The 14,184-nt window shown below is 35.8% G+C and overlaps 1 protein-coding gene across 1 annotated transcript in view; it reads left to right on the top strand.

The window, feature by feature from the left end:
* The window catches only part of LOC111155550 (signal transducing adaptor molecule), a 99,075-nt gene that overhangs the window by 51,807 nt on the left and 33,084 nt on the right, over positions 1-14,184 (top strand). The window contains exons 6-8 of the mRNA XM_022515765.1: positions 5,833-5,923; positions 8,847-9,039; positions 10,466-10,560. Of these exons, the coding sequence (XP_022371473.1) occupies positions 5,833-5,923; positions 8,847-9,039; positions 10,466-10,560 (379 nt within the window). The remainder of the gene's footprint in view (positions 1-5,832; positions 5,924-8,846; positions 9,040-10,465; positions 10,561-14,184) is intronic.

The following is a 14,184-nucleotide window of genomic DNA, read 5'->3' as shown; positions in this document are numbered from 1 at the left end:
GACATACATCAGCACTAGTAAAGTTAAGAATTACTTTTCTTTTTTTTGGCTGGATGTTATAAAATATATGAAAGCCAGTTTGGTTGTAGTTACTGTCTTCAGCCTCAGGAAATATATAAAATGCATATAAAGTAAAATATGAGGTAGAATGGTGATTTTTTAAAAAAATAATGGTGTCTGATAGCTTATCGTTGAAAACCATGTTTATGAAGAACTTCATACTTAATGAAAAATGTATCATGTAGGATCATATACACAAGTCCCTCTAGATCTTAAACTCAGTCGCTTCGTCATTATTACATTTTAATCAGACTAGATTTTTGTCAGCATACTTAACAAAAGCCTCTGAAAATGTTTTTAAAGTACATTTTTTCATCCTAAATACAGAAGAAAATAATATAATAGTCTTAAGAAAAGCCATACTTCAGGCAGCTGACTCATTTTGCTGCAGTTCTTGTAGCACTAACTTTTGACACAGAGATATAAAAAGTAGTGCTAGCACTGTGACTGTGTTCAACTGATTAATAACATAGGTATCATTGCTTTGCTTAGAACCGGATGATAGGAAGGAATTTTCAAAAGTGCATTTCAGGTATATTGGACTTAGTGTAGCTTATTTCTGCATTTCTTTCTCTCTTTTTCTATTGAAGAATATTTGTCATAAAATATTTTATTAGCTTTAGGTGTACAAAATAATGATTCAGTGTTTATATACATTATGAAATGGTCGCTTTAATAAGTCTAGCTACCATCTGCCACAATCCAGAGTTGTTAAAATATTATTGATTCTCTGTGCTGTACATTATGTCTCCCTCCCCCATCTTACTTATTTTATAACTGGAAGATTATATCTCTTAATCCCCTTCGCCTGTCTTGTCCATTGCCTTCACCTGCCTACTATTGTTTGGCAGTTATCAGTTTCTTTTCTGTATCTGAGTCTGTTTCTGTTTGTTTTTTTTTTAGATTCTACATAAACGTGAAATCATACCATGTGCTTTTCTCTATTTGACTTATTTCACTTAGCATTATATCCTTTAGGTCCATCCATGTTGTTGTAAATGGCAAGATTTTATTCTTTTATTATGGCTGAGTAATTGTGTGTGTGTCTGTGTGTCTGTGCTCACAGACACGTATACCACATCTTTATCTTTCATCTGTTGATGGGCATTTAGGTTGCTTCTAGTCTTGGCTCTTGTACTACAGTGAACACAGGGGTGCATATGTCTTTTTGGGATTAGTAGCTTTTTTGTCTTTGGTTAAAAATGTAGAAGCTTTTCAGATAAAAACCAGAATTACTGGATTTTTTGATAGTTCTACTTTTAATTTATTGAGGAGGAACCTGCATAGTGTCTGTACCAGTTTACACTCGCACCAACAAAGCAGGTGTTCCTTTTCCTCCACATCCTTGCCAATACTTGTAAATTTTTTTTTTTTGATACTAGCCATTCTGTCAGATGTGAAGGAATTATCTCATTGTAGTCCTGATATGCATTTCCCTGATTGTTGGTGAATATCTTTTCACATACCTGTTGGTCCTCTGAATATTGTCTTTGGGGAAATGTCTATTTTTGGTCCTCTTTCTATTTTTAGATTATATTACTTGTTTTTATAACACTTGAGTTATATGAGCTTTTTAATATATTTTAGATACTAACCTCTTATCAGATATAACATTTATGAATATTTTCTCCCACTCAGTAGGTTGTCATTTTATTTTGTTGATGTTTCCCTTTGCTGTGCAAAAGCTTCTTAGTTTGATGTAGTCCCATTTATTTATTTTTGCTTTTGTTGTCCTTACCTGAGGAGATAGATCCAAAAAAATACTGATGGAGAACTTACTGCCTATGTTTCCTTCTAGGAGTTGTATGGTTTTGGAATTAAATTTAAGTCTTTAATCCAGTTTATTTTTGGTATATGGTATAAGAAAGTGGTCCAGTTTCATTCTTTTGCATACAGCTGTCCAGTTTTCTCAGCACTATTTACTGAAGAAACTCATTTCCTATTGTATATTCTTACCATCTTTGTCATAGATTGATTGATCAGCTAAGTGTTATTTCTGGGTTGTCTTTTATGTTCCATTGATCTGTGTTTCTTGTTTTTGCGCTAGTGCCATACTGTTTTGATTATATTACAATTTTATAGTATATTCTAAAATCCAGGGGTGTGATATTCCTAGCTTTGTTTTTCCTATTCAAGACTATTTTGGCTTTTTGGCATCCTTTGTGCTCCCATATAAGTTTTATGATTGTTCTAGTTTAGTGAAAAATGCCATTATTATTTTTGATATGGATTGCATTGAATCTGAAGATGCTTTGGATAGTATGGACATCTTGGCAATATTAATTCTTCCAGTTCATGAGATTGGCATATCTTTACATTTATTTGTGTCATCTTCAGTTGTTCTCATCACTGTCTTATAGTTTTCAGGGTACAGGTCTTTTGAAATTTATTCCTAGGCATTTTACCCATTTTGTTGGGATTGTAAGTGGGATTGCATTCTTAATTTCTCTTTCTGTTAGTTCGTCATTAGTATATAGAAATGCAATAGATTTCTATATTTTGATTTTGTGTTCTGCAGTTTTACTGGATTAATTTATTAGTTCAAATAGTTTTTCAGAGGAGTCTTTAGGGTTTCCTATGTATAGTACCATGTCATCTGTGAATAGTGACAGTTTTACTTCCTTTACGATTTCAGTGACCTTTTCTTGTCTTTGTTTTTTGCTTGCTACAGTATATATTATTGATGGCACATGACAAGGTAGGGCTTCCTAAAAGCCTCTTCTCTCTTCATGGTGTCCGGGATGAAAACTTTGTTGAGGTTGGGAGATTCTCAGTGTGTTGGGGGATGAGCTGAGGCAAGGACACCATGGCAGCTGAGGGCTTCTCTCTTCCTTTTGTGCTCTAGCTGTGGCCAGTTGTCCAGGGCGCTCTTATGTCTTGAAGGTCATGTGGACCCTGAGGTTGACCCCCCCCACCAGTGTCATCATTGTTGACCCATTTGTTGTTCAGTAGCGTGTCAAGTCTTCATGTATTTGTTTCTTAGAGTTTTTTTCTAGTAACTGATTTCTGGTCTCAAACCATTAGGGCTAGAAAAGATGTTTGCTGTATTTCATTCTTTCTAAATTTACTGAGTCTTATTTTGTGGCCTAACGTGATCTCTCCTGGAGAATGTTTCATGTGTACTTGAGAAGATGTGTATTCTGCTGTTTTGGGATGGAATGTTTATGTATGTCTGTTACATTCATGTGGTCTGATTTGTTAAGGCTGATGTTTCCTTATTAATTTTCTATCTAGATAATCTAGCAATTAATGTAAGCAGGTATTTTAAAGCCCCCTACTATTACTGATTGCTGTCATTTTTTCCCCCTAATTTGTCTGTTAATAGTCATTTTAGGTACTTTATATATTTAGGTATTTTGGGTGCACAAGTATTTACAAGTGTTTTATGTTTTTGTTGAATTGATCCCATCATTACGTAATGTTCTTTTTTTGTCTCTTGTTACAGTCTTTGTTTTAAAGCCTGTTTTGTGTGATATAATTAATGCTACCCAAGGTTTCTTTTCATTTCCGTTTGCCTGGAAATTTCTTTTTCCAACCCTTCATTTTCAGTGAATGTGCCTTCAGAGTTCAAGTGAGTCTATTGATGGGTCTTGGTTTTTTAATTCCTCTATCCTGTGTGTTATGATTGGAGAGTTTAGCCCATTTATATTTAAAGTAATTGTTGATAGTATGTATTTATTGCCATTTTGTTCATTGTTTCCTTGTTGTTTTTGTGCTTCTTCTCTATTTCTTTTTCTTCTCCTGGTCTTTTCCCTTGTGATTTGATGACTTACTTTAGTGTTTTGTTTGGATTACTTTCTGTTTATTTTTTGTGTATCTGTTACAGGACTTTGGTTTGTGGTTACCCTGGGACTCATGTATAACAATCTGTGTATATGTAGCAGATTATTTTAAGTTGGTAATTGCTAAAGTTCAAACACATTCTGAAAGCACTATATTTTTATTCCCTTCACCCACATTTTATGTTTCTGATGTCATGTCTTACATCTTTTTATCTGTGTATCTGTTAAGTAGTTATAAATATAGTTGACTTTATTACTCTAACCTTCATACTAGCTTTATTAGTGGTTGATCAGCAACCCTTACCATATGTTTTCTTTTATCAGTGAAATTTTTTTCTATCTCATATTTTCTTCTTTCTAGTTATGGTCTTTTCCCATGAAGTAGTCCCTCTAATATTTCTTGTGAAACCCGTTTAGTAGTGATGAACTCCTATAGCTCTTGTTTATTTGGGAATTCTTCAGTTCTTCAGTTCTGAATGATAATCTTGTCTGGTAGAATATCCTTGGTTGTAAATTTCTTCCTTTTTGCACACTGAATATAATGTCTGCACTATCTTCTTGACTGATAGAAATTCCTTCACAGACCACAAAAGATCAATATGTCTAATTTGTGAAATTGACCAAACTGAAAAAAATATCACATGCAATTGAAAAGGTTGTTCTGAGGAAGCATACCTTTAATTTTCAGAGATGTGTGACGTTAAACACAACTAATGAATCATTGAACACTACATCAGAAACTAATGATGTACTATATGTTGAGTAATTGAACATAAAAACAAACAAACAAAAAAACCAAAACACACACACACACACACACACACACACACAATTAGTATCGAAAGAAGATTCCACATAGAGATGGATCAGAATTGAGAGGGCTTAAAGTTTCATTTAGTGAAGTACAAAAAGCTTTTTAACGTCCATTTTTCTAAAAAATGCTTTGTGTGTTTGTTTGACAATATAAAATACAATAATGTATATACAGAAGTATATATGTAGAACTACATATATATCTAGAATTGTATTTTACTGTAACATTGAATGTTTTCCCTTTCATTTATTCAACAGTTACTTCTTGATTGCTAGTAATCCGTCCATATTTAGGCACTCATATTCTCAGGGACCATATAGCATGGTTATGGAGACAGATCTAAGCAGATAATTTTAATAGAAGCTGAGATTTATTGACTGTTACTATGTGCCAGGCTCTGTTCTATGTGCTGTACATGTGTTAATTTGAATATTGTTTAGAATTCCATTTATGTTGTTCTTGGTTAGTTTGGGTATTCTAATATGCATTTGTAAGTGTTCACATTCTATTTTGAGTTGGTACTGTATTCATGTAAAATGTAGAAACTTTGCAACTGTTTAGGGTTTATTTACTCTTCATCATCCTTTATGCAATAATTATCATACATATGATACATTACTTCCATGTACATTATAAATCCCAGGAGAAAATGTTAAACTTTTTGTTTTAAACCATAAGCGGTGGCCCCCATCCTATCTAAGTTTGGAAGCTACATGTTGATTTAATCTTTTCAAATCCTACCATAGGTAGGTGCTATCATTACCCTCATTTTATAGATGAGAGACTTAAGGCACAAAGAGGTTAATGTACCCCAGGTTATAATTAGAACCTGGTAGATTTAGGATTTGAACCCATGTTTGCCTGGCTCCACAATTTACATTATTAACTTCTCACAGCGTAGTAACTTGTTAAAAGAACCATCAGAGGAACACAGGAGGAAATCCTTAATTTAGGGGTTTAGAAAACTTCATGGAGAAAGTGATTATGTTAGCTGTTGACTGGTGAGTTAAAACTCTTCTCCTTTCAAATTAGAGACTGCTCCAGTTTGGATTATTTTCTGCTTCAGGAGTCTGTGGTAGATTGATAAGAAGGGTCTTGCAAGTTCTTAGATTAAGTGGAGGTAGGAAAATTTGAGGACAGTCCTCAAATACTGTATTCCTTTTTTGTATGTGTTAGGCTGCAGAACAAGCAAAAGCAAGCCCAGCCTTGGTTGCCAAAGATCCTGGTACTGTGGCTAACAAAAAAGAAGAAGAAGATTTAGCAAAAGGTATGTTTTTCAGTCCCGGGTACTGGAAAAGTGGGAAGAAAATGGGTCCCTTACTTAATATTATTTTCCTGAGATTTTTTTTTTTTTAAAGATTTTATTTATTTATTTGACAGAGAGAGATCACAAGTAGACAGAGAGGCAGGCAGAGAGAGAGGGAAGCAGGCTCCCCGCTGAATAGAGAGCCCGATGCGGGACTCGATCCCAGGACCCGGAGATCATGATCTGAGCCGAAGGCAGCGGCTTAACCCACTGAGCCACCCAGGCGCCCTATTTTCCTGAGATATTTTAAAGTGAAAGATATAGGGCTTTACAGCTAACACTGAAATCTACTTTGTGCCCCTTTACGGTATCAAATAATACTTTTCTGAGACAACTACTATTCATTTACGTCCTTTCAATCTATTTTGAAATACTATTTTTATTACACTGTATATCCATAAATAATACCAATACTTTTATGTGTCCAACAAATGCTTTTTTATACCATTTACAGTTTTTTTAATGTGCACTAAGATCTATTCATAATAGAACACATAAATCGAGTTCACTTGTTTTAACTATTGTATAATACTCCAGTGTATTAATAAATATATACTGTAGTTTATCCGTCCTGCTACTGATGGATGTTTGGGTTTTCTGGGGTTTTTTGTTTGTCTTTTGTTTCGTTTTTTACTATAGTAAGTAGGCTGCATTGAGTATTCTTGTGAATATTTTCTTTGTGTGTGTATATGTGTGGGTATCTTATGTGACGGTAACCAGTATTTTTGGCCCATGGGGGAGGTACATCTTCAACTTTTCTAGATAGTTTATTTCCTCTGCCACTAGCAGTGTATGAAAGTTATTAATATTTTTAATCTCCTGAAAATATTTGGTATTTGAGTTTGATTTTTGTGATTCTGATAGGTTGGATATAATGTCCAATTATCTTGACTTTTATTTCCTTGATTACTAGTGAGCCTTGGTCCTATTTTGTATGTTTATTAGCTGTTCTGATTGTCTCTCTTTTTATTGAGGGTTTTTTTTTTTTTTAAGATGATATAGAAAGTTTAACTTTGGATGTTAAACTTTTGCCAATTATTATTATTTTTAATATTTTATTTATTAGAGAGAGTGAGAGAGCACTAGAGAGAGGACAGTCAGAGGAAGAAGCAGATTCCCCTCTGAGCTGGGAGCCTGATAATGGGCTCGATCCTGGGACTCCGGGATCATGACTTGAGCCAAAGACAGTCGCTTAACTGACTGAGCCACCCAGGCACTCTTGCCTGTTATTTCTATTGTCGATATCTACTTTTGATTTTTGTTTTTGTTTTTGTTTTTAAGATTATTTATTTATTTATTTGACACACAGAGAGATCACAAGTAGGCAGAAGTAGGCAGAGAGGCAGGCAGAGAGAGAGGGAGAAGCAGGCTCCCCGCTGAGCAGGAGCTCGATGTGGGGCTCGATACCAAGACCCTGGGATCATGACCTGAGCCAAAGGCAGAGGCTTAACCCATCGAGCCACCCAGGCGCCCCTGATTTTTGGCTTTTACTTTTGACTTTGATAATGGTATATTTTATCCGATAGAAGTTTTAAATTTTGATGTCAAAATTTTTGCTTTTTTGTTATGATTTTTGCTTTTTTTACATCTTAAAATATTTTCCCCTACTCCCCAAATCCTCAAAGGTACTTTCCTGTATTTTCTTATGATAGTTTTAAAGTTTTCTTTTTCCTGTTAGGTCTTTTATCAATGTAGAACAGAGATGAGTTATGGTTTGAGTTGAAAGCAGGGTAATCAGTCTGTTCCGATTATATTGCAGAGCCTGAGTGACACATGGTGATGGCCTGCATGAGGGGAGGAGTGGAAGCGCCAGAAGAAACACGTTTGAGGGCTGCCTGGGTGGGCTCAGTTGGTTAAGCATCCAACTCTTGAGTTTCGCTCAGGTCATGATCTCAGGGTTGTGAGATCTAGCCCTACCTCGGGCTCCCCGCTGAGTGTGGAGTCTGCTTAAGATTCTGTCTTCCTTCTCCCCTTCCCCCCTACCCAGAAAGAAAGAGACATACTTGAAATCTCTTTGGGGGGAATTTGTTAGGTGAAACTTCATTCTAGTTATTTCCAAGTTCCACTTCTTGGACTGATCACATAAGAATTAACGTTGAACCTGTAAAGTACAGGTTCCCGGATACTACCTTTGACACTCTGATTTATTAAATCTTCATTGAGATATGGGACTCTTGACTTCCCTAGTGATTTTGATTATCATTTTGGGAACAGAAGCTGTAGAAGTATATTGAAAATATGGAAGAAGATTAAAATATCTGCAGCTAAATAAAAAAAGTGAATCTAAGATATTATATCTTTTTAGTACACAGAATAATTTAAATTTTATCCATTCAGTAGAAATAGTCATTATGCAGGGCACCTGGCTGGCTCAGTCAGTAGAACATGTGAATTTGGATCTTGAGGTTATGAGTTCAAGCCTTGTGTTGGGTGTAGAGATTACATAAAAAGAAACTCTTAAAAAAATAGTAATTGGGGCACCTGGATGGCTTAGTGGGTTAAGCCTCTGCTTTCGGCTCAGGTCATTGTCTCAGGCTTCTGGAATCAAGCCCCGCATCGGGCTCTCTGCTCAGCAGGGAGCCTGTTTCCTCTCTCTCTATGTCTGCCTCTCTGCCTACTTGTGATCTCTCTCTGTCAAATAAATAAAATCTTTAAAAAAATAGTAATTATTCTGTTCAACTTTTTTCGTTTATTCTTTAAACTTTCAGTTGTAAATGAATGAATAAAATTCATGAAATCATTTTTATTCATTATGTCAAGATATGTCCTACTTCCCAACTTCACATTTAAAAGAATACATTTTACCTTCAGATACCTTTTTTTAACTTCTTTGGATTGTTGGATATATTAACATTTTGAGTCTTTTTAACTCATTCTTTTCCAGCTATTGAGTTGTCTTTGAAGGAACAAAGGCAGCAGTCAACCACCCTTTCTACTTTATACCCAAGCACATCCAATCTCTTAACTAACCACCAACATGAAGGCCGAAAAGTTCGTGCCATATATGACTTTGAAGCTGCTGAAGATAATGAACTTACTTTTAAAGCTGGAGAAATAATTACAGTTCTTGATGACAGGTGATGGATAATATCAAATTGATATTAAGTTGACATTCATATGAAAATATATAACATATTACTTCTGTGTTTCATATTATTCCTGTTGAATGCCATTACCAAAGGTAATAAGAAAAAATATTGTAGATATTTTCTCTGTGTGACAGTTTTTTTACTTTGCCTATGTCATATTGTCTGGATTCTTTTTTGTAGTTTAATTTTTTTTCTCATCTCTTATTTAAATAGTTTTTGTTTTGGAGGCTTAGTTTATTCATTTTTGTTCCATCTAATAATATAAATTATTAAGTTAGTAAGGTTATGATTTTAGAAAATATGCCAAATATGTGTTGGTATGTATGGAATTTATTAGAAATGCATAATACATTGAACTTATTTATTCACAAAAAATAGTATATCCATGGGTCAAATTCATTTTACATGGAATTTATGTTGTTATGGGAGGTGATTCAGTACCTCTGTTTTTTTGTTTTTTAATTTAAATTCAATTAATTAACATATAGTATATTATTAGTTTCAGAGGTAGAGGTCAGTGATTCATCTGTCTTATACAGTACCCAGTGCTCATTACATCATGTGCCCTCTTTAATGTCCTCTTTAATGTCCATCACCCAGTTGCTCTATCCTCTGCCTTCCTCTCCTCCAGTAACCCTCAGTTTGTTTCCTGTAAGTACATCTGGGTTTTGACTAGAGTTTTATGTTTACTCAAAATTTGTTACTGATGATTGTTACTGATAATGAAGTACTAAGATTTGCAAGTGGTTTTAAAAAATAAATAAATAAAAATTTAGGTTGTAGTGTAACACATTTTCTTGAGTAAAAGAAAAGTTAAGTTTGAGCTGTTTAGCTGAAAATTGCAGAAAACCTTGATCATTGGTTCATTCAGAAAGTGTTCATTGAGAGCTTGGTAGCTTTCCTTATACTAGGCACCAAAGATACAGTGGTGAAGCATGGGATGTATCTGAGTGTATGTTCATTGTGAACGTTTGTGCTATAAACAGTGTCATCTATCATCTTGTTTCTTGTGGGAGAAAAAAGGTGCTAGTGTGTACAAGAGAGCGCAAAATTTAGGAATGGATCTGAATTAAGAGCCTACTATTACCTTACTACAAAGGAGTCTTGCAGGGAGCCCATGAACTACCTGAAGTTGAAGAGTTCTCTTTTGGTGAGCAGAGTTCAGAGCCTTGTATTATATCCTCAAAGCATTCACCAGCCTTCCAAAAGATAAAGAGCTGTGTGTTTAACATTCTTTATCTTCTCTGGGGCTTCATCTTCTATTCGTAATAATGGTACATTCATTTCTTCCCTCCTTAGATTGTTGGGGGATTCAAATCTAGTAAGAATGCAGGTTAAACACCATAAAAGGTAGAGATTTATAGAGATAAAAATCTTTATTATAATCAAGATTTTCTTTTTTGCTCCTCATTAGTGATCCCAACTGGTGGAAAGGTGAAACCCATCAAGGCATGGGGCTATTTCCCTCTAATTTTGTAACTGCTGATCTTACTGCTGAACCAGAAATGAGTAAGTATTTTCCAGTCTGTAAGTGAATGATAATCCACAACTGTCTTTTTTTTTTTTTTTAATTTTATTTTTTTTCAGTGTTCCAAAATTCATTGTTTATGCATCACAGCTATTGCTCCATGCAATATGTGCTCTCCATAATACCCACCACCAGGCTCACCCATCTCTTAGCCCCCTCCCCTCCAAAACCCTCAGTTTGTTTCTCAGAGTCCACAGTCTCTCATGGTTTGTCTCCCCCCTCCGATTTCCCCCAACTCACTTCTCCTCTCCATCTCCCAATGTCCTCCGTGTTATTCCTTATACTCCACAAGTAAGTGAAATCATATGATAATTGACTCTCTCTCTGCTTGACTTATTGCACTCAGCATAATCCCTTCCAGTCCCATCCATGTTGATCCAAAAATTGGGTATTCATCCTTTCTGATGGAGGCATAATACTCCATTGTATATATGGACCATATCTTCTTTATCCATTCGTCTGTTGAAGGGCATCTTGGCTCTTTCCACAGTTTGGCGACTGTGGCCATTGCTGCTATGAATATTGGGGTGCTTTTCACTATATCTGTATCTTTGGGGTAAATACCCAGGTAGTACAATTGCAGGGTTATAGGGTAGCTCTATTTTTAATTTCTTAAGGAATCTCCACACTGTTTTCCAAAGTGGCTGCACCAGCTTGCATTCCCACCAATAGTGTAAGAGGGTTCCCCTTTCTCCACATCCTGTCCAACACTTGTTTACTATCTTGTTAATTTGGGCCGTTCTACTGGTGTAAGGTGGTATCTAAGTGTGGTTTTGATTTGAATCTCCCTGATGGCTAATGATGATGAACATTTTTTCATGTGTCTGTTAGCCATTTGTATGTCTTCTTTGGAGAAGTGTCTGTTCAAGTCTTCTGCCCATTTTTTGATGTGATTATCTGTTTTGTGGGTGTTGAGTTTGAGGAGTTCTTTATAGATCTTAGATATTAGCCCTTTGTAGTGTCACTTGCGAATATCTTCTCCCATTCCGTTTTTGTTTTGTTGACTGTATCTTTTGCTGTGCAAAAGCTTTTGATCTTGATGAAGTCCCAAAAGTTCATTTTTGCTTTTGTTTCCTTTGCCCTTGGGGACATGTCTTAAAAGAAGTTTCTGTGGCTGACGTGGAAGAGGTTACTGCCTATGTTCTCCTCTAGGATTTTGAGAATTCCTGCCTCACGTTGAGGTCTTTTATCCATTTTGAGTTTATCTTTGTGTATGATGTAAGAGAGTGGTCAAGTTTCATTTTTCTGTGCATAGCTGTCCAATTTTCCCAGTACCCTTTATTGAAGAGACTGTCTTTTTTCCACTGTATATTTTTTCCTGCTTTGTTGAAGATTAGTTGACCATAGAGTTGAGGGTCCATATCTGGGCTCTCTATCTGTTCCACTGTTCTATGTGTCTGTTTTTGTGCCAGTACCATGCTGTCTTGGTGATCACAGCTTTGTAGCAAAGCTTGAAATCAGGCAACGTGATGCTCCCAGTTTTGTTTTTCTTTTTCAACATTTCCTTAGCAATTCAGGGTCTCTTCTGGTTCTGTACAAATTTTAGGATTGTTTGTTCCTGCTCTTTGAAAAATGCCAGTGAAATTTTGATCAGGATGGCATTGAAAGTATAGATTGCTCTAGGCAGTATAGACATTTTAACAATGTTTATTCTTCCGATCCATGATCATGGAACGCTCTTCCATCTTTTTGTGTCTTCTTCAGTTTCTTTCATGAGTGTTTTGTAGTTCCTCGAGTACAGATCCTTTACCTCTTTGGTTAGGTTTATTCCCAGGTATCTTATGGTTCTTGGTGCTTTAGTAAATGGAATCAATTCTCTAATTTCCCTTTCTATATTTTCATTGTTAGTGTATAAGAAGGCAACTGATTTCTGTACATTGATTTTGTATCCTGCCGCATTACTGAATTGCTGTATGAGTTCTAGTAGTTTGGAGGTGGAGACTTTGGGTTTTCCATATAAAGTATCATGTCATCTGTGAAGACAGAGAGTTTGACTTCTTCATTGCCAGTACCATTGAATACCTTTTATTTCTTTTTGTTGTCTGATTGCTGTTGCTAGGACTTCTAGTACTATGTTGAACAGCAGTGGTGAGCGTGGACATCCTTGTCATGTCCCTGATCTCAAAGGGAAGGCCGTCAGCTTTTCCCCATTGAGGATGATACTCGCTGTGGGTTTTTCATAGATGGATTTTATGAAGTTGAGGAATGTTCCCTCTATCCGTATACTTTGAATCGTTTTAATCAGGAACAGATGCTTTATCTTGTCAGATGCTTTTTATGCATCAATTGAGAAGACCATGTGGTTCTTCTCTCTTCTCTTATTGATTTGTTCTGTCACATTGATTGATTTGAGAATGTTGAGCCACACTTATATCCCGTGAATGAATCCACCTGGTCATGGTGGATAATCTTTTTAATGTACTGTTGTATCCTATTAACTAGGATCTTGTTGAGAATATTAGCATCTATATTCATCAGGGATATTGGTCAGAAATTCTCCTTTTTGGTGGGGTCTTTGCCTGGTTTGGGGATCAGGGTAATGCTGGCTTCATAAAAAGAGTGTAGAAGTTTCCCTTCTGTTTCTGTTTTTTGAAACAGCTTCAGGAGAATAGATACTATTTCTACTTTCAATGTTCGGTACAATTTTCCAGGGAATCCGTCTGGTCTTGGGCTCTTGTTTTTTGGGAGGTTTCTGATCACTGCTTTAATCTTGTTACTAGATATTGGTCTATTCAGGTTGTCAATTTCTTCCTGATTCAGTTTTGGAAATTTATAGGTTTCCAGGAATGCATCCATTTCGTCTAGGTTGCTTAACTTAGTGGCATATAACTGTTGATAATACTTTCTTTTCTTTCTTTTTCTTTTTTTTAAAGATTTTGTTTATTTATTTGATGGATAGAGATCACAAGTAGGCAGGGAGGCCGCCAGAAATAGAGGGGGAAGCAGGCTCCCTGCTGAGCAGAGAGCTGGATGCAGGGCTTAATCCCAGGACCCTGAGATCATGACCTGAGCTGAAGGCAGAGGCTTAACCCATTGAGCCACCCAAGTGCCCCTATTGTTGATAATTTCTGATGATTATTTCTATTTCCTTGGTATTAGTTGTGATCTCTCCCTTTTCACTCATAATTTTATTAATTTGGGTCCTCTCTCTCTTCTTTTGGATTAGTTTGGCCAATGGTTTATCGATCTTATTGATTCTTTCAAGAAACCAGCTTCTAGTTTCCTTGATGTGTTCTCCTGTATCTCTAGTTTCTATCTCATTGATCTCTGCTCTAATCTTGATTATTTCCCTTCTTGTATGTGGGGTTGGCTTAATTTGTTGTTGATTCTCCAGTTCTTTAAGGTGTAAAGAGAACTGGTGTATTCTGGAATTTTCAAATTTTTTGAGGGAGGCTTGGTTGGCTATGTATTTCACCCTTAGGACTGCCTTTGCTGTATCCCATAGGTTTTGGCCCAAAGTGTCTTCATTCTCATTGGTTTCCATGAATTGTTTAAGTTCTTTGATTTTCTGCTTGATCCAAACATTCTTAAGCAGGTGGTCTTTGGCTTCCAAGTGTTTGAATTCCTTCCAAAGTTTTTCTTGTGGTTGAGTTCCAGTTTCAAAG

Source organism: Enhydra lutris, unplaced genomic scaffold (genome assembly GCF_002288905.1).
Source record: "Enhydra lutris kenyoni isolate GAN:26980312 unplaced genomic scaffold, ASM228890v2 scaffoldscaffold42, whole genome shotgun sequence".
NCBI classification, from domain to species: domain Eukaryota; kingdom Metazoa; phylum Chordata; class Mammalia; order Carnivora; family Mustelidae; genus Enhydra; species Enhydra lutris.
The sequence above is the reverse complement of the archived record's forward strand: the minus strand, read 5'-3'. Positions and strand labels throughout refer to the sequence as shown.